The 14,196-nt window shown below is 38.0% G+C and overlaps 1 protein-coding gene across 6 annotated transcripts in view; it reads right to left on the reverse strand.

Annotated features, from left to right (window-relative positions):
- The window catches only part of EPC1 (enhancer of polycomb homolog 1), a 64,459-nt gene that overhangs the window by 1,958 nt on the left and 48,305 nt on the right, over positions 1 to 14,196 (reverse strand). For 2 of the 6 annotated variants that reach the window (XM_050306375.1, XM_050306350.1), the window contains 6 exons: positions 13,416 to 13,768; positions 7,735 to 7,818; positions 1,718 to 1,836; positions 1,550 to 1,636; positions 770 to 911; positions 286 to 652 (listed from right to left, as the gene is read on the reverse strand). In XM_050306375.1, coding sequence (XP_050162332.1) covers positions 286 to 652; positions 770 to 911; positions 1,550 to 1,636; positions 1,718 to 1,836; positions 7,735 to 7,818; positions 13,416 to 13,768 — 1,152 coding nt within the window. Of the gene's footprint in view, positions 1 to 285; positions 653 to 769; positions 912 to 1,549; positions 1,669 to 1,717; positions 1,837 to 7,734; positions 7,819 to 13,415; positions 13,769 to 14,196 lie in introns of those variants that run through there. The other 4 variants (XM_050306359.1, XM_050306362.1, XM_050306363.1 and 1 more) reach the window with 4 other exon arrangements.

Genomic DNA, 14,196 nt, shown 5'->3' on the forward strand with positions numbered 1-14,196 from the left:
GAACTCAACAGCAGACAATATTATGTGCCACAGTACTAACAGATCATAAATTCCTCTTTGAGGTAACATTTCTTTTTCAGCTGGTGACTAGCACAACAGCCTGGAAAATTCGTCAGTGCTAAAGTCTGTCTTTTCTTGGATTTCTCCCCAATGATCCCTCTTTGAACACCACTGTACACAACATTAATTTAAGCCAGCCTGATCTAATACAACTGTTATTTGCCATAATGTATTTATCAAGCAAAACAAAGACTAAGAAAACATAAGTAGATAGAATCCCCCTACCTTGGTACTGCATCCACAGAGGATGAAGCTGGAACCTTGGGCACCTGACAATTTGTGGCTGCAGCCAGCTTTAAGGCAGATGATGGAACAGCACTTAAAGTCCTAGGTATATGCCGTGCATTGAGCGTGGTAATAGAGTTTACAGTGGCAACTGATGAGGGTACAGTTAATCGAATGTTGTTCCCAATCAGAACCTGAGTTGTTGCAGAATTGGCAGCAGTTACTTGGTGACTCAGTGCACTGTGGGAACTTGAAGTCTGTGTTATATTTGAAGGCTGTAACAAGGTTGAACCTGCTGTTGATGATGAGCTTGTATGGACAAGTGCTGTAGGTGTAGTACTACTGAGGTGTAAGCCCTTGTACACTCCTGCAACAGAAAAAAAAAATCAGTAAGCTCATTTTTCAGAAGATACCCAGCTCCACACAGACATGTCTTCACTGTAAAAATCAAGATGCAATCAAATTCTGTCAAATGGCTGCATACCTGAGGCTTGAAGAATGCCATTCACCCCAATTCCAAGCACCACATCATCCTTCATTTTGAATCCCATCAGCTGTTCTGATGTAACCAAAGCTGAAGCAGCAAATTGAGCACTAACAGAATCCAGTGTCTTGGAAACAAAACCCTAGAAAGAACAATGATGGCATATATATGTGACTGAGGCTTCCAAGTAGTCAGTACTCTCCCCATTTTAAAGCCACACACAGAAACTAATACAACAAAAATTGATACATGTAAATCAGAACTGTGGACCAGTCACTCTCAGAGCAAGTTGTCAGCATTTGGTACAACTAGTTAAAATCTGAACAGTGTTTTTTTTTAACCATGCACTTTTAGCTCCATTAAAACAACACAGAAGATATTCCCAACAACTACTCAAAATACAAAGACACTTATTTCCAAAGTTCTATGTAACAATACTGTTTCACAGATCAACCTGTTCTCATGGAATTCCAAACCCAACTCAGAGACTTGGAGGTTCAGACTGCAAACAACTTCTGAACCTTTTCATGTGTCTGGCACCACTGCAATCACTACATGTTTATGAATGTTAGACACTTTCACAGCTGTATGAAGGACATATTCAGGAGTCAGCTTTAATTAACTCAAGTTCTGCTCTTAAAATCCTCCACTGACAAGAGGATAATGACATGGCTGGAGATTTCTGCAATTCATATTGCTAAGGCTTTGAAAATTTCATTAATTGACTGACCCATCTTTTTTTTGTTAAGAGGGAGCAGAGGCAACGCCTGCCACACTCACCTGCAGTGTCCCTTCTAAACACTTTACAGAATGGCTATGATGTAGATTCAGGCGAAAGCCACTTTCCTGTTGGTTAGTTTCAAGGTTCTATGGCAACAGTTGACAATTAGAGATGAACCCTGGTGGGAAACAATGAGGGATAAATCATAGCACAGACAAATCCCTCACCTGTGATGTGTTGGCAGAGGAATTACTATTTGCTTGCTGTTGATGAATTTGTGCAAGCTGCTGTTTCTGCATTAGTGCCAGTTGCTGTTGATGTTGCTGGTATTGTTCGGCTGTAAATGCTGAACAAAATATAAAATGAGAAAATACTATATCAAAATATGTAGGTGTTGTGTATATAAACACATCTCTTTTATAAACCTAAAAAAACCCCAGAAAAACTACCACAGCAATTTCCTAAGAGACTTATGCACCTGCATGTCAAAAAGCTGACATTCTCCTAGAAATTTTTTGTTCAAGCTAAACCTTCTTTTAAAGGCAGGTTTTTTTGGTGTATAGGTTTTAACTGAATTCAACTCAAGATATCAAAAAGGGAGGGGGAGAGAGGAACCAAAACACCATCAAACCCACCGAAAACTAGTAACAGATTAAAAAGAAAGAAGAGATAGAAATGGCATCACTTTTTTCACTTTGTGAAACTCCAGTATCTGTGTTATTTTGGAGTAGGTTTTATATGCCAAACTGAGGCAACTGCAACACAGCCCTCACTGACAGCACTCTGCAGGCAGCAAGGGGCTACAATTAAGATTTCTGTTTCAGCTGAAAACATTAAGCTGGGCACACTCACAACTGGGCCGGCTATCGCAGTGCTGTACTTCTGTTGTTTGTAACCACACGTGTACAAAAAATTCCATCAATAAAAAATTTCACAGAACTACACCTTTCTCTCTGAAATCTTGGAAAGGTGGCTCAGTAGTCAGTGCATCACAAGTCAAGCAGAATTTTGTCCAGCTAACCCACAAGTATAAAACTGATAAAGGGTTACTTGTACAGATTGACAAGGGGATGCCCAGTGGTGCAGCAGAGTCACCAGTTCGTTGACTAACTTCAGTGTTAGGATTTTTTTCAGATTTACATTTCCAAATTTTTTAATTTACATTTCCAAATTAAGTCTTAGTTTTCAATTTATAAACTGAATCAAGGCTGGAGTGTGAATGTCCTTGCAAAGGATATGCCTTTCAGATTTTCGTTTCCATTTTATACTCAGATTGAATAAATGCTCCCAAGTAAGTGCTGTAAATAGCATTCATACTTCAAGAATGCAGTGGAAGTCACACTTTAGGGAAAATTCACTACAGTTTGGCAACAAATCACCACCACGCTTAAATCCTATTCACAAATTGCAAATTTTAAGAGTTTTTTGTTAATCTACTCCTTCAGGCTTGCTTACCTGAAAAAAATACATTTCTATCAAAACTATAATAATGTCCTGCTTCTGGATACAACAAGGTTCTAAAGACCAATTATACCTTACATATAAACTTGAATAACAAATCAGTATACAATGGCTAACCAAACCCAGAACTAATATTTGGAAACATCAGAGCAAACACTACTGAGCATGCATTTTCCCACTGCATTTGTCCTTTTCTGGTGGAAAATTTGTTCAAAATACTCCTAGTGCACATTAGGTGTATCACTAAAATTATTACCAGCACTTTGCTATCTTAACACTTAAGTTATAGACTTTTATTCAGCTGTTACAGTCATGTTACTTTTTTTTTTAAGTAACATCCTTCAGTCAAGTAAGGATGTAGAACTTACTTATATAGCCATAAATGACAAATTACTTCCCAACACTGTTACAGTTAAATCTCACAGCAATGTTTTAAACTATTCCTACGGGAACAGCTTAGTAGTAGTAACATTGCTCATAAAAATCCTTACTAAAAAACCAAACCCTCACAGACTAGAATTCATAGACTCAAGGAGTTGACTGTTTAATTTATATAAAGAGTTAAAATTTATAAGTTCTTTAGATTTTTTTTTAAAGCTGTCACCAAACACAAGTTAGAGTAAGAAAGCTTTAGCACACAAAGATTAGCATGCAGAAAGTTGACCAGCAGTAGCAGAGGGAGAAAAATGGATATATTGTTCTGGTTCTGAGAGATATGTCGTTTATATTGATCCATTAGTAGTGACTTATTGTTTTTTTAAACCCTGAAAATTAGAATCAATATGGTTTAGCCAACACAGTGCTAATGATACTGAAGGTTCCATTTATTTATTTAGTGTGTGATTCTTGGGGTCTCCTATGCAGGGCCAGGAGTTGGAATTGATAATCCCAGTGGATCCCTTCCAACTCAGCATATTCTATGATTCTAAGAACAAAGTATTTTATTCTGTAGTATGACACATAATATAATGTTTAGTAAATATAATGCTTGGGAATAGATGGGTACGTGATGTAAATAAAGACAACACACAGTGTGATAAAGAGTAAAATTGGCAAAAAGAGTATGTTATACCACCATCTTTGACTGAATTATGATTAGAATTTTAACCATCATAATCAGCTCATTTTTGCCTATTTAAGTAAAATTTATTAATAGTTCATTTCAGTTTTCAAGTCCTAAGTACATTTAAGATTCTAACCATAAAACAGAGTTGAGGTAAGCAGTCACCTGTGTTGGTTTAATCACCTCCAAAATACTGTTTTCTCTTGGAACAACAACAGAGACAGGCTGTGCTTGTTCAGGAAATACTACACTAAAGACCGGCTGTAAGTGCTCCCCCTTCTTTCTGGAAGAAGAAAAACTGTATTTTTCCAACTGTACCTCAGTGAATGTCTCTTCAGGCACTCTGTGACCCTTGCAGCTGTACATTTCCCACCACCACCAAACAGTTACACAGCTGTTAAAGGATACAAGTGACAGAAGAACCCCACTATGACTACCACCCTCATCTATATTCCAACTACTCCTCTTCCACTTAAAAATACTGCCTGGAAAATACACTCAAGAATATTTCGGGCTTTTTTTCAATTTAGGTTAAATATTCAGCAACATTTTTGCTGCTTCCCTTGTTGAAGGTAAAAGTCTATCAGACATTTCAAAATACTCTTGTCAACACTATCAGAGATCTACTGTGAATTCTGAATCAATTGCATCCAGGTTAGAAACAAAACACTGCTCATAAAGGACTGCAGTAAGCTACAGCCTCCCAAAATAATCTGATTGGCATTCCTTTTTCATTCCACAGGATACACAGATATGTTCATGTACAAGAGGTTATAGACTGTAATTATAAAAGCCAGCTCTTCCCTCTCCATGTTAAAGAAACACTACACTGAAGGTTTTATTGAAAGCAGTACTACTGAGACCTACCCAAATCAAAATTTCTTCCCAAGACTGCAAGCTAGGACATCATACTCTATTCATCTTTTCTGAGAAGCCACCATGTACTTTGCAAACACCCCCACTGGGTTTCTTCCCTTTCTGCTCTCAGCATAGAGTCTACATTACACTTCAGTTGAAGAAATAAGCACATTAATTGTGAGACATAAGTTACTTCTGAAAACTATCATTCCCATGCAAAAAAAAAAAAAAAAAGGTTATGTTCTTTACACGAAAGTACTTTCATCTATTTAATCTTCCATACTCATTTCCCGTGGCACATAATTGTGACTGGAACTGAGGAAATGGTACATGCAGAAGAAGTAAAAACGACTGTCATTCTCTTTTGTGTCATACGCTGGTCTTTATCTGCCTGGGAAAAAATGAGCAGGCAAGCAGCAAGCCCAGACCTTTCCTGAACACTGAAAAGAGGAACCACATTTTTGGTAACTCTGAAGAGTATTGCTACACAACACAACAATGTTACATATTCCTGACATTACTGGAGACCTTCAAGGCTTTAAAAAACATCCATAAAGCAACAGAAAACTGAGCAACAGCTTGAAGTTTAAAACATGGACAAAACAGAACATTCACTAGTCAAAGACAACACGTGAGATTTTAAAACAGAGCCTTGTTCCAGCAGCCCCAGAGTGCAGTGCTTACAGACTCTTCCCAAACAGCATGCTGGGATCTCAATGGGCCTGGTTCCATCACACAGTAATGACTATTTAATAGTTTGCAGTTTACTGAATCCAACAGTGAAAAAACATCCAGTTTCATTCACTACATAGAATCACTACACAGTGAGGGGTGAAGGTGGAAATCTCAACCACCACTACCAACACACAATAAAAAAGAACATTATAATTTCAGAGTATCTCAACTTGTTTTGCTGTCTTTCACAGCAAACAGCTGTACCTCTACACAAAACCTCTACATACTTTCCAAGGCACTTTCAGTAATTTATGCAAGTCACCACTCTTAATTTAGCCCAACTTCTTTTCTAACCTTAAACATGAGGAACCTTTAAGGCCCAATTCTACCTGGACTTATTCACATCTCAAGAGGGTTATCAGCAGATGGGCAGCTCAAACTCTACCAAGAGACTTGGCTACACAAATGCTTCTTGATTTCTTGCACCATATTGTATCAAATTGTCACATTTCAGTTGAGGCTACCCTCAGATTTTAAGTCAGTACATCATGTTATGCTGTTATTCTCTTAACAGTTTGGGACAACAAACACACACCCATTTTGCAACTTTATTAGTGCTGTACTTTGGCACCAATGAAATGTTTCCTGGTTTACAGACCACAAAAAGGAATGGGAAGTGAAAGAAAAAAACTTCAGGAGTTTTCAACTTCAGGTACAAGGAAAGAAAAACTGTACATTACTGATACTGACTGACAGGATAAATGACTGCCTAGTATCTCCTTAGTGACAGCTACAAATCTTATTTTATTAAAAACTGAATTACTGCATACTGCACTATGAATGAGTTTTCTTTCAATCATTTATATGACTATTTGTAATCCCTGGGATGATTATATGTCTATTTTTTTCCTCAAATTAAGCCACTGAATATCAACTTTCAATTGGATGATTCTGTTTATGTATCACTTAAGTTCTCTGGGATGCTGGTGCTCAACAGTTTTCTGAGCACAGAGTAACAGTGATACTGTCAATGGACTTCTCAAAGATCCACACTTGGCAGCAGTTTTATATTGCAATATAAACTATGCTAACAGCACTAACTGGTTTTACACAGTATTCATGTACCAGCCTTACAGCGCTGCAGTTTACATTTGGTTTCTCTGAAAACTCCTGTCGTTCCCAAGAGTGGCCAAACTCAGGGAGGACGGCAGGGCTGGCTGCTGCATTTGTATGAGACTGGTCTTTGTAGGATAAACAGCCACAGCCTCCCCTCAGGATTCCTGCTGCAAGTTGCACTGTGAGGTGACTCATCAGTTTTTACTCCATTTCCCTTCAGTAGAAAATACAGACTTACAAAAAATTGACCACAATAATCAGCTTCCTAAAAGAGCAGGGAGAATACCCTGGAAAGCAGAAAATGCATGTGTAAACTCCCAGTCCCTCCTACTAGCATTCCCTTTCATTTCCTGAATGGAAGATGCTCACTAGATTTGCCAGGCAAACTGAGCAAACTTTGTGGAGTAAACACGATGACCTATCCAGGTAAGCATTTCTTTTTTTCTTTTTTTTTTTTCTTTAATAAAAAGTTTTAAAAAATGTAATAGATATTCAAACAGCTTAATTAAACCTTTCAGCAAACATTCCAGTCCTGTTAAACATCTAAAGAATTAGATATTTAAATTACAGTAACTTAAAAACACTTAAAAGTTGTTTCATAACATCAAGTATCTGTTCTCATGAGCAGAAATGTTATTTCAGTGGTAAAACTGAAGCATTAAGACTATATTGGGTTCAAAGAACCTCTCTAAAATCCACTTAGAGTACTAGATTCCCTGATCCTTTCAGTGGATGACCATTAAAAAGGTAGTTTTGATCAGGTAACAGAAGAAAAATCTCCTAACTACCGCTTTCAACTGAGAAATTCCATAAACTACAGAATTGCTGAAGTGTGTGGAAATATGGTATGTTACAATGTTTTCTTAAGGGAAGCACATGAGAGCATCACATCCCTGCTGTGTAAGAGAACAATTAGTTGTTACTAACGCCAAAGTGCATGCAAAGCAAACATCAATCACAATGCTACGTAATCCGGAACATCACATTTTTAAATCTCTATCTTATGAGAGATGCTGTTATCTGGCTTACACTGCCTGCTTAAAGATTTTCTACTGTACAGCAAGTTCTCACCAGTGAATTCAGAAGATTGGAGAGACTTAGAGCCATCAGTGTGATTTAGTATTTGATGCACCAGGCCCAAAGATGTTTCACTTTCTGAAAAGAAGTTCAAGATTGGTTTTACTTAAACATGGCATTATTAAACACTATGAGAATATGAATCATTACGTCCTCGATTATTACTACAACAGCCTTTTATTTCAGCCCAACAGAAGTGTGAAATTCCTGACACCAGAACTCTAGAACTGGATACAAGGTCTCCAATATGCACTCCCTACCTGGTAGCAGAAGACAAGACAGAAAATAATTAATAAGGTTTTTACTAGCCATTGAATGAAAGCTAGGAAAGTCTGCCATGCATTTATATTTGTCTGCCCATCATTCTTAATATGAGTTTCCACTGCACGGTCTCAGGTCAGTTGCGGCACACACAGCTACAAATGTGGCAATCCTCGCACGGGATGCAAACTGTAACAGTTTCTGCAAGCCCAGAGATCCACTACTTTGGAGCAAAGTTTTACTCCAACTGAGTTGAAGCTGAAGGAGAAAACCCAATACAAAGTCTCTAGAAGTGCTCAAGTGTTTTAGTGTGGTTCTTATCCCATCCTCAGCCACATTTTCCAGATTAAAGTTTTTCGTTTTAATATTTCTCCTTCAACTAAGCTTAGGGTGGGCTCTAAACATCTGTTACTCTCAAGGCCATTGCTTCTTCAACCAGGCCCCAACAGTTCAGCCACAGACGGGCCAAGACTGTTAAATTCCTATGATGATTGAAAATAGCCATTACAAATTCCAGCAATTTCCATGACCAAGTAATGTGAAAGAAGTATTTCAATAAGGAAAAACAGTAACACAGATAGCAGTGTTGAGACTATTACAGATACAAGGGTTAAATAAAAAGATCTAAATACAGCCAGTGGTGGCATGAAAGCCATGAAAAGGCAAGACAAGTCCTCCTACTCTGCTGCAAGGAATTGCCACAAGGATTGAGGAGTTTCCTCCTGCTTCTTTCTGGGAAAGGGTTGCCTAAAATCAGGCATCAGGTATCCTTAATGAGAACATGAAATAACAGTATAGAATCACAGAATGGTTTGGATCAGAAGGAACCTTAAGGTTCATCTAGTTCCAACCTCCCTGCCATGGGCAGGAACACCTTTCACTACACCAGGCTGTTCAAAGACCCCATCTAACCTGGCCTTGAACAATTCCAGGGATAGGGCATCCACAACTTCTCTGGGCAACCTGCTCCAGTGCTTCACCATCCAGACAGTAAAGAATTTCCTCCTAATATCAAATCTAAACCTGCTCTCTTTCAGTTTGAATCCATTCCCTATTGTCACTACATGCTCTTGTAAAAAGTCTCTCCCCATCTTTCTTGTAAGCTCCTTTCACGTACTGCAAGGTCCCAGCTAGGTCACCCCAAAGCCTTCTCTTCTGCAGGTTGAACTAGTACAGATCCTTTAACCAGCATTACCTTATTTGGGAAATGGAAGTACACTTCACTACCCTGCTAGATCCCCAAATGTGCTAAACTGCTTTTAAAAAGCAGATTAAGAGATGCAAAAAAAGAGCATGCAAGTGTACTGGGGCAGTGAAGTTACTGAATAGCATAGCACAACTTGCATCACATAATCTAATATCTGGTTTACCAGAAAATGCAAAGTAAATTATGTTGGATTATTCAACTGTGTTCGGTATTCCTGTAGCTTTTCATATACAGTAAGATCTACAATCACAAACATCAAAGCTCTACCAATGTTCAGGAAGGCTTTCTCTCAAAGGGTCAGGTACAAATTCAGTGAGCAGTTAGCTGCCAGCCTCCTCAGCCTTGCCAGCTTTCAGACTGTTTTCAAAGTGATCCAGCTTCTGGGTGATGAAGGCAGAGAACAACAGAATGCAAGACTGTTGCCTGCTCTTACTGTAGAGCCTGAGAACCAGAGCCCCAGTCTTTCACTAGTGATGATTATCTCTGCTCTGCTTCCTAAAGACAAGGCTGGAACAGAAGGATATATGCTATGTAGTCTTAAGTGTCTCTAACTTTTGTTACTAGATGCAAGCATTCCAAAGTCTGAATGCAACATACTTAACAAGTCTCCAGCAGAAAGCACAGTCTGTCCATAATGTGATGCAGTTCAAAGACTACCACTTGCCCAGCAGAATCAGATCAATCTAACAAGGGACACAAACATTTCAGATGTAAATTCATGCCTATTGTACACTCCAGAGTTACAAGCTCCATCTCTGAAGATTTTGATTCAGAAACTTGAGATTGTCAGCAACACAGGCTCCTTTTCTGAAGTAACTTTGCTGCATTTTGTTCAGTTAGTAGCTCCCCAACTGAACAAGTTAATTCTCCACAATAACCATGATTTAATGCTCTTGCTTGCTTTTTAGTGGCGAATATGTGTGGTATAGTGATATTAGTGGTATAATATGTGTGAAGATCTCTGAATCAGGTCTTTTTGCAAGGAGGCATAGGGTAGTTTTTCATAATTCTTCAGTAAGATAAAAAGGAATCACCCTCTTCCAAAGTGATGCTACTTTTCTTGGCCACTTGATCCTGGTGCCAAAGTTTAGCCTTCAGCACACAGCAAGTGTTCAAGTAACTTGTAAGGGATTTCTCTTTTTAAGATATCCCTTCCCAGTTTATACACAAAATCTCAATGCAACAACTTCATCTTCCACACATCTTTGATGCTGAGCATTCTGAAAGCCAGGACCAGAATAACTCGCATTTCCTTCAGGGTCAAAGGCACTTCAAAATATTTATGAAACAACTGCCTCTTTGAGAAACCTCTCTCTTGATCTTCAGGATGAAAAACAATGCTTCCTGTAGCCAGAGAATGGTGTGTCACAGCACAGCTCCTATAACATGTCCTCTGCTTAACAGAAGAGCTGAGATACAATCTCAACTTCATGCCCCTGCTGGCCATGTATAACAGACCTGAGAAGGAAAGTTTTCCATAGCAATTGCTCCATGTCAGCAGCATGTCTAGCTCACTCAAGACAGGAAAAGCACAAGACTTCTCTAAACTTCTTTAGTATGGAAACAGACAAAACTCATGTGATGGTACACAACAAACACAGCAACAAGACCACCTCTGCTGGTCACTACAGAATCCTAAGATGAGTTTCATCTTAAAGGTAAACAATATGGTTTGAGTACAACTCACAGTAGCAGCAAAATGGTTAAAAAAAAAGGTATTAATAAGCGTTTTCTGGTAGAAAGACCAACAGCCAATTCAAAAACCTAAAAGGTAAAGAGGAAAAAAACATAAAAAATCTATACCTACAACAAACTCCCAGCTTCAAAAACAATGAAGAAAAAGTAACAGGGACAGGGTTGTTAATCTGCAAAGTAACTATTACAAAAACTTTAGTACAGCTGTTAGATACCTGATGTTCTCTACAGTATTTGCTACAGAAAGTAAGAAGACATAACTCAGCAGCTGCAACCAACTGGCACCTTTGAAGAAGTCAGACTCACACAGGAGACATAAAAACAGCCTTGTGATCTGTGCAGACAACCCAACTCAAAGAATCCTTTAAAAAACAGAAAAAGAATCCACTAAAGAACAGAGTGGCACCAAGAAGCAGACCCTGTGCTCCTTTCGAACACCTACACCTAAACAGACAATCAGCAGTACACCACATCAACACAAACTCCTATACACCTCCAATGCCACAAGAATCCCAACTAAGATCATAAATCAGATACAATCTGCCCAGCTACACTAATAACAAGACACTATCCAAAGGCTGTGGTAGCTGATTTAAAAATGTATCTATTAATTCAGACAGCTACCTTTTTTAATTGAGTATTTAATCCCTGTATCAAACCCTAACAAAAATATGAAACTAAATTTCAACATTTAGATTTTGAAAAGCCTGGAATACTAACTTACATTTTTACATGGATACTAAGCCGTCTGCACAGAAGTCCAAGCACAAATTAATGTTATATACCAGGTACTTACACATACGTATTACTTTCCCACGAGTTTCAAGATGCAACCACACAATTAAACCCTTGTATGGAACTCAGCACCATAAATAATAATTGCATTTAATTCCTAAATGATGTAGATAAACATCCTAACCATCTGTTTCAGGAAAAAGACTCTAAAAGGATGTGTGCTTATTTATACACACACACACAAAGACATAAGCTTTAAGCTCAACCAGTCAATTTTTCAAATCTACATGATTTTCAGATGCAAAGTATTGCTATTAATACTTTACAGTGCACTTATAATCTATTCAGTACACATTAGTTTTGTTTCCACATTTGTAACCTGGCTACCATTTTATCAAAATTCAGACTGGTCATCATCCAGAGGATGCTCTCTTTCAGTTCTGGACTTGTTTAACCTATTTGAACCACTTGAAGGGCAGAATTTAAACACCAAAAGCCACACTTGGATCACAAACCAGAAGAACCATCACTTTCAGCTTTTGTACATTTCCAGCAAGAATTACCATGAAAGAGGAAAGAAGGGGGGAAAGAAGGGGCAAGGACCTAATCTAGGACAGCACGGAGGGGAAGCATCAAATAAAGCAGCAGAACAAAGGTGCTCACTAACTCTACAAATGCAAGTAGAAAGAATTTTCAGGTTAAAAAACCCAGAATGTGGTACAGGGAGAAGAGGCACAAAATACATTGGTAAACAGGAGGATTAAAGTCATCTGATATCAGGGTAACAGTCTTTGAGCAAACCACCAAAACATCCCACAATTTGGTTATTTTATTAGGTATATGCATTTCTCCCCACTGCACTCCTACATTATCCAGATATTCTGATTGATTTCCAAAGCCATAATTCAAAATGGCATGGAAAACACGATTCTAGAGACTCCTTACAAAGATGAACTTTTAAAGTAATTTCTTCATAAAAAAACCTACATCACTTTAACCTACTATAAAAAGATGACATTTAAGGTATTGACTTATCAAAATTCATGAGTTATTTAAGCTCCATTCTAACACTGTAAATGCCAGTCTTCCAGTACGAAGAGCCCTACAAAAAGTGTGATGCTTTCCAACAGTATTCCAATTAAAAAACACCACCACATCAAGTTTTCTCAGAGTCAGGTCCTCAAATCTGTAATTAGGTTCTGTGAGATGTAGTCTGCCACTTGCTGACAAGACGTAGAGGTGATTAGTCCAAAAGTTTTGCTAAGCATGAGCAGATGCATCAGTGAGGGTGGGGTGGATACTTTTTGGATGGGAAGTGGCATTTAAGTTCATTTAAGTTCAATTAAGAATTCATAGCATGCTGGGATTTTAAATGCAAACACTTTAACTAAACATTTCCCATCACCGCCACAGTTTGCATTAAAAAGAATTTGGAATGTAGTATTTACATCAACATTTCAATTAACATATTTTTAATTTTAAAAATCCAAATCTTCAGTCAACTGAAACCCTACACAATATTGTTTTTAAAGCTTCATATTTCTACAACTGTAATTACATACCACCGTAGCACTTGTATAAATCTCAGATGCAGTACTCTACTGCTAGCAGTAAATGCAAATAAACATTCCATGTAGCAAATAAAGAGATACATATGAAGATGGGTTGTTACCATCAAAACAGACCACGATGTAAAGTATGGATGACCTAATGATATTCCGGATTTTCTGACCCAAGTTTAAAACTTCTGGAAGCAAGTTTGTTAAATTAAACATACCAATATGTGCTGAACCACTGCTACTTTTACTTTGTGTAGAGGTACTGCATGTCTGGGTCCCGGGTTGTGCTGTGCCTGTTCGATTTAAACCCCTGTATAATTTCCTACAGGAGAGTTCATCATTGTCACTGTCATGTAGGGATGGTGTCCGAGGCCTAAAATGCCGCCATCTACATGATTTGATATTGACTAGTATCTGACTGAGGTCTTTTGAGAAAGATTTGTCCGAGGTATTTGTTTCTGAGGTATTGGCAAATTGACTGATTGAAGAGTGTTGTGATGAGGAAAAGCTTTCCAAATCCAGGTGATGAAATGCATTATCATAGTCCGAATGCGCTCTGTCCAGCAGCACCCTAAAACCAGGACAACAATGCAGAATTACACAGTGGCAAGAAAACATGAAGAAAGTCACCAGTTTGACACGTGTGCTTGGGGATGACAAAGGGATAGAAGGAGCTACACAAAGCTGTTCTAGAACAAGCAAACACACACTCCCCCCCCCCTAGTCCGTGACTACCTATTATTTTATGGTAAATATTATATTTAGGTATATTTTAGCTTTTATTTGTTTGAAGAGCCAAGGTACAACATCATATATATATTAAGATATATATATATATATCATATATATATTAAGACACTGCAACAACATATAATTAACCCAACAACCTACACGATAACATTGCTTAACTAAGTAAAAATTGATTCAAATGCTCTCCTGAAGTAACTTCTTCAAAAGCCTTACTCCCACATATACATATATACTACAACCATCGCAATG

This window comes from Myiozetetes cayanensis, unplaced genomic scaffold, assembly GCF_022539395.1.
Source record: "Myiozetetes cayanensis isolate MyiCay16 unplaced genomic scaffold, myiCay2020 scf1, whole genome shotgun sequence".
Classification (NCBI taxonomy): domain Eukaryota; kingdom Metazoa; phylum Chordata; class Aves; order Passeriformes; family Tyrannidae; genus Myiozetetes; species Myiozetetes cayanensis.